Below are 15038 nucleotides of genomic sequence, written 5' to 3' on the forward strand. Positions count from 1 at the left end.
AAAAATTTATTTAGCAAGAGCTCAAAAGCACTAATATTGCTATATTATGCTACGTCCCAGTGGCCTGAGGGAACTCTATACCAAGTTCATATCTAATAAGAAACGGGAGAATTTTAAGTGTTTTGTGTGTAGCAAAATTTTAATGTTTTTGGTTTAATTAGGAGCACTGCAAACAATTACTAAACCCTCTAACAGTTTCTGTATTTTCATGCATAGCAAAAGGTTCGTAGTAAGTTTTCTCAGTATGTTTGGTGAACTCACCTAGGTACCTTGTTTATAATCAGTTTAAATTAGCAAAGGTTATGGGTAACAGGGTATCGAACAGGAACTGAAGCAAAAACCAAAAACCGAAAAAAAAAAAAACATTTTTGTGTGAACTAGAACTGAACTGGAACATAACGCATTTTCTTTTCACTCTGGAATGAAACCGAAAAGAAAAAAATAATCTTGCAGTTCACGCTAGCCATGTTCGCTGAAGCTTTTCACCCATGCATTTCCTGCACTTGCAGCTGGTTTGTACAGGTACACGAGCTTGCAGACTCTTTAATGTGGCAGCACTATTAGTGTGGTTTTCAGTGGGGTGCAGGCATGTTGGTACAGTTGAGCCTGCTTATAACGACACTGGTTTCAACAACATATACATTGGATATAACATAGAGCAGCCGACACACCATCATCTTTTGTATCCGTTCTACGGTGAAATAAACCGCTTACTACAACGCTCCTATGTCGTGTAGTAGGTATAACAGTTGAATCAGGCTATTGGATGTGTATGCCGAAAATGGAAAAAACGAAAATTAAAGAATAAAAATGTGAGCCCCTTTGTCACACTCACCTTTATGCCATGCACCCTGCACCGCACAGCTTCACTGCATTGCATTCCTGGCCTTGCGTGCCCCTCTCCCACCTGCCTTCCACCCTCTCGCCGATGTCGAAAAGGGGTAACGAAGGCATGCATAAAGGCTCAAAAGTGGGTGTGGCAAAGTCGCTTGAGTTTTCGTGCCTTTCCTGTATTTTGTGTTCCTTTTCCTTTTGCTGCAGACAACCAGTAGCCGGATTTGATTGTTATAGCCTATAATGCGGCACAGGAACACTGTAGTAAGCGGTTTATTTTACCATGGAACACACACAAAAGTTCGCAGTGCAATAGCTACTCATTATTACATTCGAGTATTGTTAAAGCTGCTAATGCTGTTAGTGGGTTCGACTGTGCTTCTTTCTGGCTGAATAAAATGTTTGTCCCCTATATTTTTTTTTGTGCAATGCAGTCAGAACAATTATGGATTATAATAATGGGAATTTTCTTGGAACTTGAGTTGTGATATAAGCGGGCTCAAATGTAATACACTCATAAGCATTTCATGTTGCTGACAGTGAAAAGTTCTCCTGCAGTGGTACACATATGCAGGGTATCCCAGCTAACATTAGCTGAGGTTTAAAAATATTCATGTGTACTATAGGGAGACCTTCCTATAAACATCTTGTTCACCAGTCTACAGAGCAAGCAGAATTTTATGCATTGCGTTTAATTGCACAATCAGTCAAGATTATTCAGTTACCACCAATACCTAGGTTTGGACGAGTTGGCTTATCTTGACAGTTTTCATAAAAAAGTGCTAAAGACGAAGACAAAAAGAATGCATATGACAGGGCGAGTGCCATTCCCAGCATTTCCAGTACCGTTCTGTCGTATACGTTCCTTTCGTCTTCGTCTTTAGCACGTTTTTATGAAAACTGTCAGTCACTACATTTTTGCACGTATAAGCTGCAACAAAAATGCAAAAATTTTAACAGTAATGTCGGGGTGAGAGTTAAATGCAAATTTAATCTTTAAATGGGGCTTCACGGCAGCAAAGCGCATGCTGCTATGAAGCCACACCTTAAGGGGAGACGCTCCTCGAAATTTTTTTTTTTTTAACTTCTACTAGAGGTTTTAAAATTGAGCCAGTCAGTTTTCTATGCAGATTTCAAATATGTCATTACCTTTTGTGTAGCTGTTAAAGTTATGTGATACACAATGGCAGAATATAGTCATCTTTGTCGGCACGCTTTTTTATATACTAAATTTTCACAAAAAGCATCATGCAGTAGCTTGTTTAGCTCTTTGTAGATCACAAAGTGCCAATACTTAACCAAACAATGTGTACAATTACTGGAACCATGCAAAAATATTGGAGCATTTCAACTAAACTTTTTTCTCGATTCCCTGAAACGTAACCTTGCATTTTTGCAACTACTGCTGGGAGATATTGCAATTTCAAGTAGGTATCAGCACTGTACATGTCTTCAAGAGTATGTATGCCAAATTTCATTAGTATAAGACAATTACAAATGTACAAGGTTAGTTTCATGTGGTTGTGAAAAAAATTAGTTGAAGTGTCCTAATTTTTTTTTACATAGCTGCAGTATTTGTAGATGCTGTTTGAATAGATATTGGCAGTTTACGGTCTACAAAGAACTATATAACTACAGCACAAATATTTTCATGAATATTTATTACACGATAAAGTGCCCACAATATCGCTGTATTTTGCCATTGTGTACGACGTAACTCAAGAACTATATTGGCTACACAGAAACTAATGACATATTTGAAATCTGCTTGTAAACCTCTTAAAGCGGGTGGATTTTCAAATCTCTAGTACAAATATTTAACAAATGTTTTTGCGAGGAGCACTTTTCAGAAAATCAAATGCACGTTTCAGAAAACCGACTTTTATGGATTTTTTGTCATTTCAAGACCCGTGTCTCCCCTTAAGGCCAGGTTCTCCGCCATTTAGTTTCGTTATCTCCCAGAGAACCCCGCCCTCTCCCCACCCTTGCGCTTTGAAGCTCCCCTCTCCTCTCCACAGTCACCCATTCTTTACAGATCACCATTTTGCGTTTAGTATTTAGTGCACGCGGCACAAGCAAACTAGAATTTGGAACTCAGAACTAGAACTTGTCATCCTAACACAGCATAAGCTGATGATAAAGCTTTCATACAATGGACCAAATTGCAATTTCTGCTTGCGGATTGCGGATCATGTGATCATACGTACGACACCCGTGCCCCCTGTGCTTTCTTGGTCTGGGCAAAGCGCTTTGCGATACATGTCGGTAGCCTTTGCTTCATTACTGTTGTCCATGTGAGGGCTGCTCCGTCCATACTGTCATCCTTTGTTGTGCAAATGCTAGCTGTGAAGTGACCCGAATCACGTCACATGTCACGTGACATATCACATCCGTCGTTTGAATCCAGCTTTATCAGCATCGCCGAAGAAGGGGGATTGGGGGGAAAAGCTGCTGGCCGAAGGTACCGTGGACGAGTCGTGCATCTGCGAACGGACACTATATGCAAGGATTGCAGCGTTGTCATGTGCAATTATTTACATAGGTTGTATGCACAGATTTTTTTTCCTTTTGGGCTGCTGCAATTGGGAGTGTAAGTTATGCGCAGTGGTGGATTACATGCAGGAAAATACGGTGTACTGAAGGCACTGGGAATGGTGCTGGTGAAAGAAGAATATGACTAGATGTGCTTGGTTGCCCGCTTCTCCACAGCACCGACTGACTTGTTTCGGCCTACCGCTGCAATGCTACTAATGCTGTCAAGCAAACACCCTCTGTACTTTGTGGAGGTACTGGGTTCCTCTTCCACATTCTGGAACTCCAAAGCAGGACGCTACCACCAGCTAATGACGTGGATGATCCAGGACCGTCCCAGGCTACTGCTCCCATACCGTCGTCTGCCCTGGCATCATCCGGCAATGCGATCTTGCTATATTTAGTGGAATAGCCGTATAGACGGCCATGACGTGGAAGACTGGCTTGCCAAATATGACCGTGTAAGTGCCTATAATAAGTTGGACGACCGTGCCAGGCTCACTAGTGTGATCTTTTACTTGATAGATGTAGCAAGCCTATGGTTTTGCAATCGTGAATCTGATCTTACCACCTGGTCGGCTTTCACGACAACATTGACAGAGGCCTTCGGCTGCCCCGCCGTTTGCCAGCTTTGAGCCGAGCAGTGTTTGCGTGGTCGAGTTCAATGCAAGGACAAGAACTTCACAAGTTACACTGAAGACGTGCTCTCGCTCCGCAAGTGCATCAACTTATCTATAGACGAAGCTGACAAGATCAAGCACGTCACGAAAGGCATCGATAACCATGCCTTCCAAATACTTGTTGCCAAGAGTCCCTGGATGATTGCTGAGGTCATACAACTCTGTCAGCAGTATTATGAGCCGTACAAGCAGCATGCCTCGACACATTGTGCTGCTCAGCAGGGCACCACAGATCTCTCTCCCTTGGATTTCAGCTACAATGTTGCCAACATTTTGGTAACTTTGGAAGTAAAATACTGACCAAGAAACATCCAATGACAAGGTTGTAAAGCGTTCCCAGAGATGTGTAATACAGCAGTATTTCACGTTCTCTTTAATGAGCAATCATTTTTTTTTGCACCTCATAAAGAAAGTCTATGAAGTATAAAAATAACCATGCGACTGTGCATTTGTATGCGACGATTGCGGTGCTGACCAAAATGCATGACCAAACAATGCTCTAAATAAAGAAACAGCACACTGTGGCTGAGAAAGTAACAGGGTGGGGATGCAGGCAATGGCTTTAAAATTTGTCATTAGTTGGCCTAAAATATTCTGATGCCATCCAGTATAGAGGCTATGAAAATGCAGCAACATATTGGATAACACATTTTTTCACATTGGAGTAGTGACGGAAGCATGGCTATGTCCAGATATTTATGACAGTGAAGTAACACCGTGTAGTTATAATATTTTCCGGAGTGACAGAAATTGTCGCAGTGGTGGCATTGCAATAATATACAAAGAATCTCTGCAAGTGTCAGATTACCAAGCATTGATGGGCTAGAAGGTAGTCAAAGTATTCCCTGAGAAATTTCATTTAATCATTGGGGGATTTCATCGGCCTCTGAATTCTAATAATACATTCATAGAAAAGCTTAATGAACTCCTATGCCAAAATGAAATCTGTTCTGCTAACTTGTTGTTGACAAGGGATTTCAACTTTCCGTCAATAAATTAGTTAACCGATACTCCAGAGGCTTTCACTAGTGCCTGTCAATCATTCCCCGACGTGGTGCTCTTGCATAATCTGACTTAGCTAGTCACAGAGCCCACCCGGGTACAAAATTGCTCACAGTAAACTCTGGACCTCTTCCTTGTTACCATCAACCTGCTATGCCGTAAGCCCCCATGCGGATGTCTTAGAAGGAATATCAGACCACAAAATGCTAAACCTAACCTTGGAACTGCACCCTACACCAAAGCTTCAGAAGAAAGAGACAGTTATTCCCTTGTTCTCACGTGCAAGTGACGTCGATATTTTGGTAAACTACACAGTTTTTCTTTTTCTTGTTTGTATGAATCGCAGAGTTTTCCTGTTGAGCACACGTGGGCCTTCTTCAAAAACTTAGTTCACCGATGCAAAAGTGATTTTGTGCCAAGAACACGGAAAATAGTGCGCAGCAGCAATCCATGGATGACAAAAGACATTGCACGTCTGGGGCGTAAACTGAAGAAAGCAAGACGTCACTATACAAAACGTCTTTCATCGACTACAGCTGATAAGATTTCCGGACTATGCCAGTTGTATGCGGAATGCTATCAGTAAGGCTAAACGCTATTTCCAATCTGTATGTGTGGAAAACTTTCTTATCTACAAGTAAGTTCTAGCAATATCTTGCACCATGCAAGAAATCGGTCCTTGGCCTCTCTACAGATAGCGCGCGACTACGCACGACAAGTTAGAAATTGCACAGGCGCTCACCAGTACTTCAGTTCGGTATTCACACATGATGATGGTTTCACACCGCAGTCCTCTTCCATTGATGATTTACCTCCAGTCAATGACATTTGTGTAACTGAGGAAGGCATGTTAGTTTTTCTGCTCAATTTAGACACCAAGAAGTCACCAGGTATCGATAAAATACCCAACACCTTTCTAGTCTGGCATGCTTAGTGGTGTGCGAAGTACTTAACCTTAGTTTTTAAGACATCACTAAAACGCTCAGAGTTGCCAACAGATTGGAAATTCGCAAAACGCACTCCGATTCCTAAAGAATGAAGCCCATCAGCACCTTCTTCCTACAGGCCTATTTCTTTTTTGTGCGCTTCCGTAAAATTGCTAGAACACATCATCTGTAAACACATAACCAATTTTCTTGAGGAGAATCACATTACTCATAACCAACAGCACGGGTTCTGTCGCAGAGTCGTCAAGCTGGCTCAACGGCAGAAATCGCGCAGTAACCCTACACAAGCTTGACAAGCATGACTGCCTACGTGGGAATTGGAAATCAATTGGACCCCGAGTTCATCGAATTCAACTATTGTGCAACTGATTGCAACTGTTCACGACTTAGCAGCAGCATTAGATAGGCAAAGTCAAGTCGATATCATTTTTCATGACTTTGAGAAGGCGTTTGACCGCGTATCACATCACAAATTATTGCTGAAACTAAAACCCATATTAAAACACGACTGCCTACTCTCGTGGATTGAAGCCTATCTTTCACACAGACGTCAAAGTGTAGTTGTCGATGGTGTTCTTTCTGATGCGATCCCTGTGTATTCCGGTATTCCGCAGGGCTCTGTCCTAGGTCCCCTTTTCTTTCTAGTGTTCATTAACGACATTGCTGAAAATATACACGTTAAAATGTGACTGTTTGCATATGATTGTATAATTTATCAAGAAATTTCTAGTCATAACGACCAACTTCCTTGGAGCAACTTTCTGTGTGCTATAGAAAATTGATGCTCAACGTGGCAAATGACTGAATTCCAAAAAGACCATAGCAATGAATGTCACACGTAAAAAGAATCCTTTAAGTTTTACATATCGCATAGCCAAAAAACCTCTCTTAGTTGTAAATACCTTTCAATACTTAGGAATTCACATAACCCCCTGACCTTCGATGGAATCTGCATATCTCGTATATTGAAAAAAAAAAAAAGCCCTAAGACAACTGCATTACTTGAGGAGAACACTAGCACAATCTACTCAAGAAATAAAGCTTTTAGCTTATAAAACCTATGTACGACTGCTATTAGAATATGCTGCGGCAGTATGGGATCCCTGGACCGAAAGTAACAAAGTGAAACTAGAAAATGTCCAACGCAAGGCAGTCAGGTTTATATTTAATTGCTACAGCTGGAATATATCCCCAACTGCACACTGCACACCAGAGGACTTGAACAGCTGGACATGCAACGTCACTGTAAATGACAAATTATTTTACTTAAATTATCATAATAAAATAAAACTAGAGCAAGGCATTTTAGTTGAGCCCTTTACCCACTGCCCTACGCATTCCTATCATTTCAAAAAGGTCAACGCATTTCTGTATAAAACAGATGTTTTTAAATACTCATTTTTTTTCTCCGCACCATTGTTCAATGGAATGGTCTGCCTGGAAACGTGGTCAGTTCCGAAACGGTGAACTTGCTTCTACAAGCCCTGAGTGAACAACGGGGCGCACATGTAATTTGTTTTGAATCAAGTGTTTTGCTTTTGTACTCGATTCTACTGTGTTTTGGACTCTTGTCGAGTCTCATTGTTTGCTTCTTCTGCTGCAATGTACCATTTCTCTATTTTTATTATTTCTGTACCCCACTCCTACCTAAGGCCTGTAATACAGGCCGGTAGTATTTGCTAAATAAATGAAAACAGAGGAAAATGTTCTAAGTCAGCTTTATAATCAGTGCAGAAGTTAGCCCACTGTCCCGGGAGAACTGTAACTGCCACTCCATTCAAACTTAATAACAATGGGGGTGGGGTGGGGGGGCATTATGGCAAGTTAGTATGTGAAGTGAAACGTATGTGGATCAACTAGTCTTTGTAAAAAAATGTAAGAAACTACTCGAAGGCATTATATGCAGGCAAGGTTTCAAACAGGAAGTCATGTGCGGGCAATGTGTTAAAGTGCGTGGTGTAATTTTAGGCAACTGCAATTCTTAATGAAAGTGCTCGAAAAAAACATCTTTACTGTAAATTGTGCTGCGATTCTGCAAGGCCACACAAGTCTGCTGTTGTTTCTTTTCACTGTATCCTTTTTTGCTATGCGGTGCATTTTCAGTGGTGCTTCTGCTCACTGTGCATTGCACTCTACGTTGCAAATTGATTCAGAGAACTCCACTGCAGTGTATGTCATAGCCCTTGTGTCACCTGGAAATGCTGGTGCCCATTTGAGTTTCTTTTTCTCTGGTTTGGATACCCTCCTTATACAGTTTAGACCACTTATAACATAGCCGCATTTAGTGCCGAATCAGCTAGAATGCAGCCTTTCCCGGCTCTCATTTACCCTCCCATAAAAATGTGTGTATATGCGCGTACCACTTATAGCACAAGATGAAATACCGCTTGTAATGCAGCTGCTACAGGAAAATCCCACACACAAGCATGGTAGTGAGCGTGCTTCTCAACAAGGTGCGTTGGCTGATAGGGGGGGGGGGGTGAACGATAACATCCTGCTGCGACATGGCGCCCCAGAAGTCCTCATCACCGACAGAGGAACGGCCTTTACAGCGGAGCTCACCCAAGCCATTCTGAAATACAGTCAGACAAGGCACAGGAGGACAACGGCCTACCACCCGCAGACAAATGGTCTTACAGAGCGGCTGAATAAGACCCTCGCCGACATGCTAGCGATGTACGTCGACGTCGAACACAAGACCTGGGATGCCGTCCTGCCGTACGTAACATTCGCTTGCAACACGGCGGTGCAAGAAACAACACAGATCACGCCGTTCAAGCTGGTCTACGGCAGGAACCCGACGACGACGCTCGACGCGATGCTGCCGCACGTCACTGACGAGGAGAAACTTGACGTCGCTACCTACCTCCAGCGCTCCGAAGAAGCCCGACAGCTCGCCCGCCTGCGGATCAAGAACCAGCAGAGGACCGACAGCCGACACTACAACCTCCGATGATGCTTCGTCGAGTACCAGCCCGGCGACCGTGTTTGGGTGTGGACCCCGATACGCTGACGAGGACTCAGTGAAAAACTACTGCGACGATATTTCGGACCCTACAAGGTCATTTGACGCATTGGCGCACTGGACTATGAGGTTGTGCCAGACGGCATTTCGCATTCACAGCGACGCCGCGCACGATCTGAAGTGGTCCACGTGGTGCGTCTTAAACCCTTTTACGGACGCTGACGAACTTCCTTATTTTGTTGTTTTCTTTGCTAGGAGTGCTTTTCTTTTATTACTTTCGTTTGTTTGCAGCATCGGGTCGATGCTTTTTAAGAGGGGGGTATTGACACGTGTATTTATATTTAACGGGCGACCACGTTTCGCCACCTAACAAATGTTATCGCACAGCGTGGGACGCGTCTGCATGTATCCGAAGTTTCTGGAAAGTTATTGATGCTTCTATCCGCTGTCTGTTGTCACCGAACCTTGTGTTATCTGATTTCATCGCGTGACTCGAATGTTGTAGAACTTTGTGGAAGGCATGCGGGTCCCAACGATTAGTCTGGAACATTCAATGACTGCTGTATAAAAGCCGACTCGCTGATCAGATTTTCGACGATCGCCGACCGTGTTCGCCGCTATCGTTGTGCTATAAGTGTAGCCTCTTTTTGTGGGCACAGGTTCGCCCAATAAAAGTTAGTTTTGTCTTTAACAGTATTTGCTACTGTGTTCTTCAACGTCATCACCACGTGACAATATGTGCTACTGCTGTTCCTACCAGTATGCACACATACAAACTTGTTAGGCATTCGCAGTAGTTGCTGCAGCTGATCGCCCAAAAAACGAAGCTACACTGCTGTTGTCAGTTCAGCCCGTGTCCGTGATGGCATGCTCAATCTCTATGTGATCGTCTATGGGTACGAACATATCAAGGGCGAGCTTTTCACAGCGGCATGTCGCCTGACACCACCGCCCGCTAAGCCTAACCAGCACGCCTCATCAGCAATTGGCAACCAAAGTTACATTTTGGTACCGAGCATCGGAATGACGGTATGGAACATGGAAAACGGAGGAACCACCTCGACAACGTAAGAGTTAGGCCATAGATGGCAAGGGCAACACTCGAGTGCAGCCAGCTTTGTTCACGATTGACACATGTTCAACATCACATGCATGCGGTTCAGTTCGGCAGCTGTAATTTCGATCGCCATTCTATATTTTTCTGTGGAGTTGGTGGCAGTGCTGCAGGAATTTTTGAATAATCGAGCAGGTCTGAAAATTTAGTCCACTAATCTTGTCAGTCTGTGTGTGTGTGCATGTGTGCGTACGTCTTTCTTTTCTCCAGTGTTACTTTGTCTGCTTCAATTGAAGACTGCAGGTACTCAGGCATCAACCTTTCAACGTTTGTCAACTTAAATGTATGCGAACACCCAAGTTGCGTGCCTCAGTTCTCAGATATGCCAGGCTGCTTTATCTATACATGTTTTTCAAGAGTAGAGCCTTCGAAAAATGTTTTCGTTATAGTGCAGATACAGTCGCCGACCGATTTTCCGGACTCCGAAAATTCGGACATGCCCGATTATTCGGTCAGCTTCGCGGCACCGCCATTCTCCCCATAGACCATAATGTATAACAACTGCCGAAAGTTCGGACACCTTGCAACCTCTCGTCTGATTTTTCGGACACTCCCTGAGCCAACTCGATCGAGGGCATCATGCACCGACCCTGACCGGCGCATAGTTCGACTTGCTGAACGCCATTTTTGTTTTGAACGGAGCCTCCTTGCTGCCCCACGAAGTGGTGCTACTGGAAGTCCCCGCTCATCATCATCGTTTCTGCCTGGTTCGATAGAGTGGCCGTATAGCAGTTCCAGTTTCAGCTTAGTAAGCCATGTCAAGACAATCCAGCAGCTGATTTGTTAGTTTCGCGCACGACGCTGCGAGCAGGCCACGTTTTTCGTTTGTGCGACTGGTGTCGGCACGGTGGTGATGGTGGTGTTTCGGTGAACCAACACGGCGTACGGAAACATCGCGTCAAGTGTCTAATGGCGCCGACAGTGCCCGCATAGACTGCGCTGGGAAATGCCGGCAAGCGGGTGCCGGGAGGCCTAGGATTTGTCGCCTTCCGATGTGCTCCCTACTGACGCGGAAAATGTTCTGCCGAGACCTGCGCAGTGGTTGCATTGCGATTCGGGACACCGTCTCATTTGAGAGTTTCACAGGTGCTGACATTGCTGTACTGACATGCACAGAACTCGACGACGGCGAGATCATTCGTCAGGTTTCTGCTGCACCGCCGGACGATGAACTCCGAGTCGGAAGATGACGCACCATGTGCTACGCTGCCGTCGCATGCGGAGTGTGCACAAGCAGTGACTGTGCTTTCAGCCGCCTATAGTGACCGTACGACCCTCTCCGAGATTCAGGCTTATCTGATTGCGCGTAAACGGAACAGCGTGCAACGGCGCACTCACGATTTCTTCAAGCCTACTGCCGAGCCCGAATAAGTGCGTGGAAATAAAGGATTTCATTTTTTTTTTCTTAATCTGCTTTTTCGGACACCTGTTTATTCGGACATTTCCGCAGTCCCCGTGGGGTCCGAATAAACGGTCGGCGACTGTATACGGGACTCCGGTGAGTTACGCTATAAACAGTCTATACTGTTTAGAAATTCCAGTAAAGGCTAAAACGAAATTATCGCCCGCAGACCAGTGCTATAACTGTCTGATCAGTTAGTAGCTTGGAAGTTCTCAGAAGCCTCTCTCAAGCAGCCCTTGTTCTCAGGAAGAACCATGACAAGTGGTGGACATCCTCTGCAGAAGCTGGAGTGCAACACACTGGATGGCTCATGAGATCTTCGGGGACTCACCCTTTGCGAGGTGCAATGCAAGCAGCAGTTACACCTCCCACCCACCTGGCTTCCTGCTCGCGCAGCACCTCATCAGGGCTGAGGTTGAAGAAGGAGTCGGGCAGCACCAGCTGCTGTGCTGCCTCGTGGGGAAGCAGCACGCGTAGCGACCGGTCCAGAACGGGCTTCACGGGCTTGGCACAGCACAGCGCGTCGGCCAAGATGCGCAGCTGCTCAATGTCTCCGTCCAAAGGGAACTCGAGCCACTCCTCAGATGACACCGACTCCTCGTCGTGTCGTCGCTCAAAGCCAGCTGCCTGCAAGGACATTAACAGCAAATGTTACCTTTCAAGACAGCCATTCTTTCAGTTCAAACTTTTTATTGAGATACTTCAGTGATACGACAGCAGCAAAACACCACCAAAATTTCAAATATTTCAACGAGTTTCATCAGATGCGTAAATTAGCATGTCATGCCTCAAATGTCAACAACATTTCCAGCACATGGCTGCTGCACAATGAAACTGCCCCAGAAGACACCTAGGCAGCTTACATTTTCTGCACATTAATTATTACTGGTTGAAGCAACAGAAGAAGAAAACCTCCTACAAGATCACAAACTAGCACAGCCATCAACCACTCAAATACAATCGTCAACTGATTTTCCGGACCTCTTGAGCACTGAAAACTAGTCTAAAAAATCGAACAGTCCGAAAAATTCATGCAATAAAAATTAAATTTATTAGGCTTAGAGAGGCTTAAAAAAATATCTAATAATGCCCTGCCTCGTACTATGCTTGGAGGCGATCAGATTTGCTTGGATTTGTGCAAGAGTGGCATCGTTTCCGTGGTCTCTGTATACAGTAACCAAGAGCATCAACGTGATGGCGACCTCCGCAAACGGAGATCGCCATGGAGATCGAAGAAACAAGCCACATTTATTCGCACCACTTGGTTCTCGCGAAGGTGCAGGAGTCGGCACCGAGCACACAGATGCAAAGCGGCACAAACACGGCTAAAGATGTCACATCTCTGAGACACAGTTGCTTGGAGAACAGTGTGCACCTCGCAGTCTTGCAATCTTGGAGGAAAGCAGACCACTAAAAGCCAAGCCCGTGGAATATCCAACATGGCGGCCTCTAAGATCGGGTAGCATGGCTCAGAACAAGTGATTTAGTCCGGAAAAATCAAACTTTGGGGCCTAAATTCATCTGAAAAATTGGTCGCTCAAATGCATTACCTCTATGGGAGCCCTGAAGGTGCATTTACTAGCCCTGAATATCTACAAAGTCCGAATTTTCGTTCGTCCGCAACATCCTCTGACAATGTATCCATTTTTTCAGGATTTGTTTTCTAACTTAGTTTGTGTAGGAACAGATTTTATGGCAGAGGATAAATGAGAAATGTAATAACTATGTAGTGTAAATTACGATTATATATTTATATTTTAACAGCTCACAATTTGAGCAAAACATGACAAGATTTGAAGGGATCCTGAACCATCCCTCGGGCTTGGTGAAAACACAGTCTGTGGATAACATGCGCTGCTGTGAACATCTCAAACATCCGAGCGAAATTTTGCACTCGTACATGGCGCGTAAAGCTCATAAGCGGAGTGCGAGGTCACCTTTTTCTCAAATGCTGCATTTTCAACAGAAGCCTGCTCCTCACTTTTTTCTGGACGCTTTATTTTGTAATATAGTAAATTCCCGTAAGTGGCTGCTATTGGCCAAGCGCTGACATCAATCAAGGTGGGTGTTTGAATCAGTGCGCTTCCTCCTATTGTTACGTGTATATTGATGAAGTTTAATAAACAGGCTGTGCAGTAAACGAAAATCTTCTTTCAAATTTCTATTATAACTATGTACTTCCGGAAGATGTTGAGTATCGTCTGCTCACGCTGGGCCGCGGCCGCCCACGTAGAAATTAAACTTGCCACCCGGCTTATTGGTGTCCTAGCGATCGAGTCCGACTAATTCCAGATAGCTTTGTATGCTCAGCTAGCCTGGAACCAAGTGAAGCTTAAGGTCAGACAACATGCGCACTTGCCATAGCATACTCACTCGTGGCTGCTTCTGGCTAGATGCCTTGGCAGACTCCGTTTCGTATTAAGCTATTGATAGCACTTCAAAATGCGCAAGTTGTGTGTGGTTACTATCCGTTTGTCAACTACAGTTGCATGCAGCTACAGTCTGCTGTGTAGCGTAGATACTGCGGCCACCGCGGGGTGCTGTGACGAGTTGACTGGCTAAGCGCACAGCGGCTAGCTAAGGACAACTGCATTTGGATTACACATGGTGCGTCATAGGTACCAAAATCGGATCCACGTTAACATCCAAATTCAAGCTTGAACTGCTCTCCACCATGATGTTCAGTAGGGGACGTATTCTGAAACGTTCGCCGCCGCGAAAGTTTCGCCCTGGCCACGCCTCCGCCGTTGCGGCGCGCACTGAATGGCTGCTTTGACAAAACCGGAAATTCACTTGCGCCACCTGAATTTCCGGTTTTGTCAAAGCAGCCATTCAGAGCGCGCCGCAACGGCGGAGGCGTGACCAGGGCGAAACTTTTGCGGCGGCGAACGCTTCAGAATACGTCCCCAGGTGAAGCATTGTGGGCATACCCTGCAGTGCAAGGCATTGAAGAAGGGACGGAAGCACCGTGAAGGGTGTGTTTTATTGCCAGCAGCTCCGCTTCTGCTGAATGCATTGAATTAGGTGATGTGGCAACCCTATTGCAAAAACCAGTGCCTTCCAGTGTGAAACCAGCATGCTTTTTGATACTGGATTGCACTGGGGATGCTGGCGCTCGCTGGGAATCACTGAAACACCAATAAGAATGCAGGGTAAGAGCCGGCTCACACTAGACGAGACGCTGGTCCCACTGCCATGACATTGAGGCGCACTGGTTTGTGCTATACACACGCTGGTTCTTGCTGCAGTTTGCTGGCTCCTACGTATTAGAAACTGCACTGGTTGCGTTTGTGCCGCGCTGGTTCCAGAATATAGTCTACTCTTGAACAAAATTATGCAAACACAGATAGCACCTCATTCTTTTGTGTAGCTTGTATGCAAAGGATGCCTGCGAGTTGTCACCATAGTCATAGTGTTGTGAAGTCGACATGAAACCTAGAAGTCGTTCAGACGCATACAAAGGGACCCCCAGCCTGCCGCTGATTGATATTATTGCACCGATAACAAAGCCGAGGTGATTCGTGCACTTCCACTTTCCTTAGTGTACTAAAAACATAATGGT

The 15038-nt window shown here is 44.9% G+C and overlaps 1 protein-coding gene across 2 annotated transcripts in view; it reads right to left on the minus strand.

Moving 5' to 3' along the window:
• Gint3 (GDI interacting protein 3) overlaps positions 1-15038 on the minus strand; it is a 54020-nt gene that overhangs the window by 13563 nt on the left and 25419 nt on the right. For both annotated transcript variants that reach the window (XM_075695036.1, XM_075695037.1), the window contains exon 6: positions 11853-12103. In XM_075695036.1, coding sequence (XP_075551151.1) covers positions 11853-12103 — 251 coding nt within the window. The remainder of the gene's footprint in view (positions 1-11852; positions 12104-15038) is intronic.

The sequence above is a fragment of the Dermacentor variabilis genome, chromosome 6, assembly GCF_050947875.1.
Source record: "Dermacentor variabilis isolate Ectoservices chromosome 6, ASM5094787v1, whole genome shotgun sequence".
In the NCBI taxonomy this organism is placed as follows: domain Eukaryota; kingdom Metazoa; phylum Arthropoda; class Arachnida; order Ixodida; family Ixodidae; genus Dermacentor; species Dermacentor variabilis.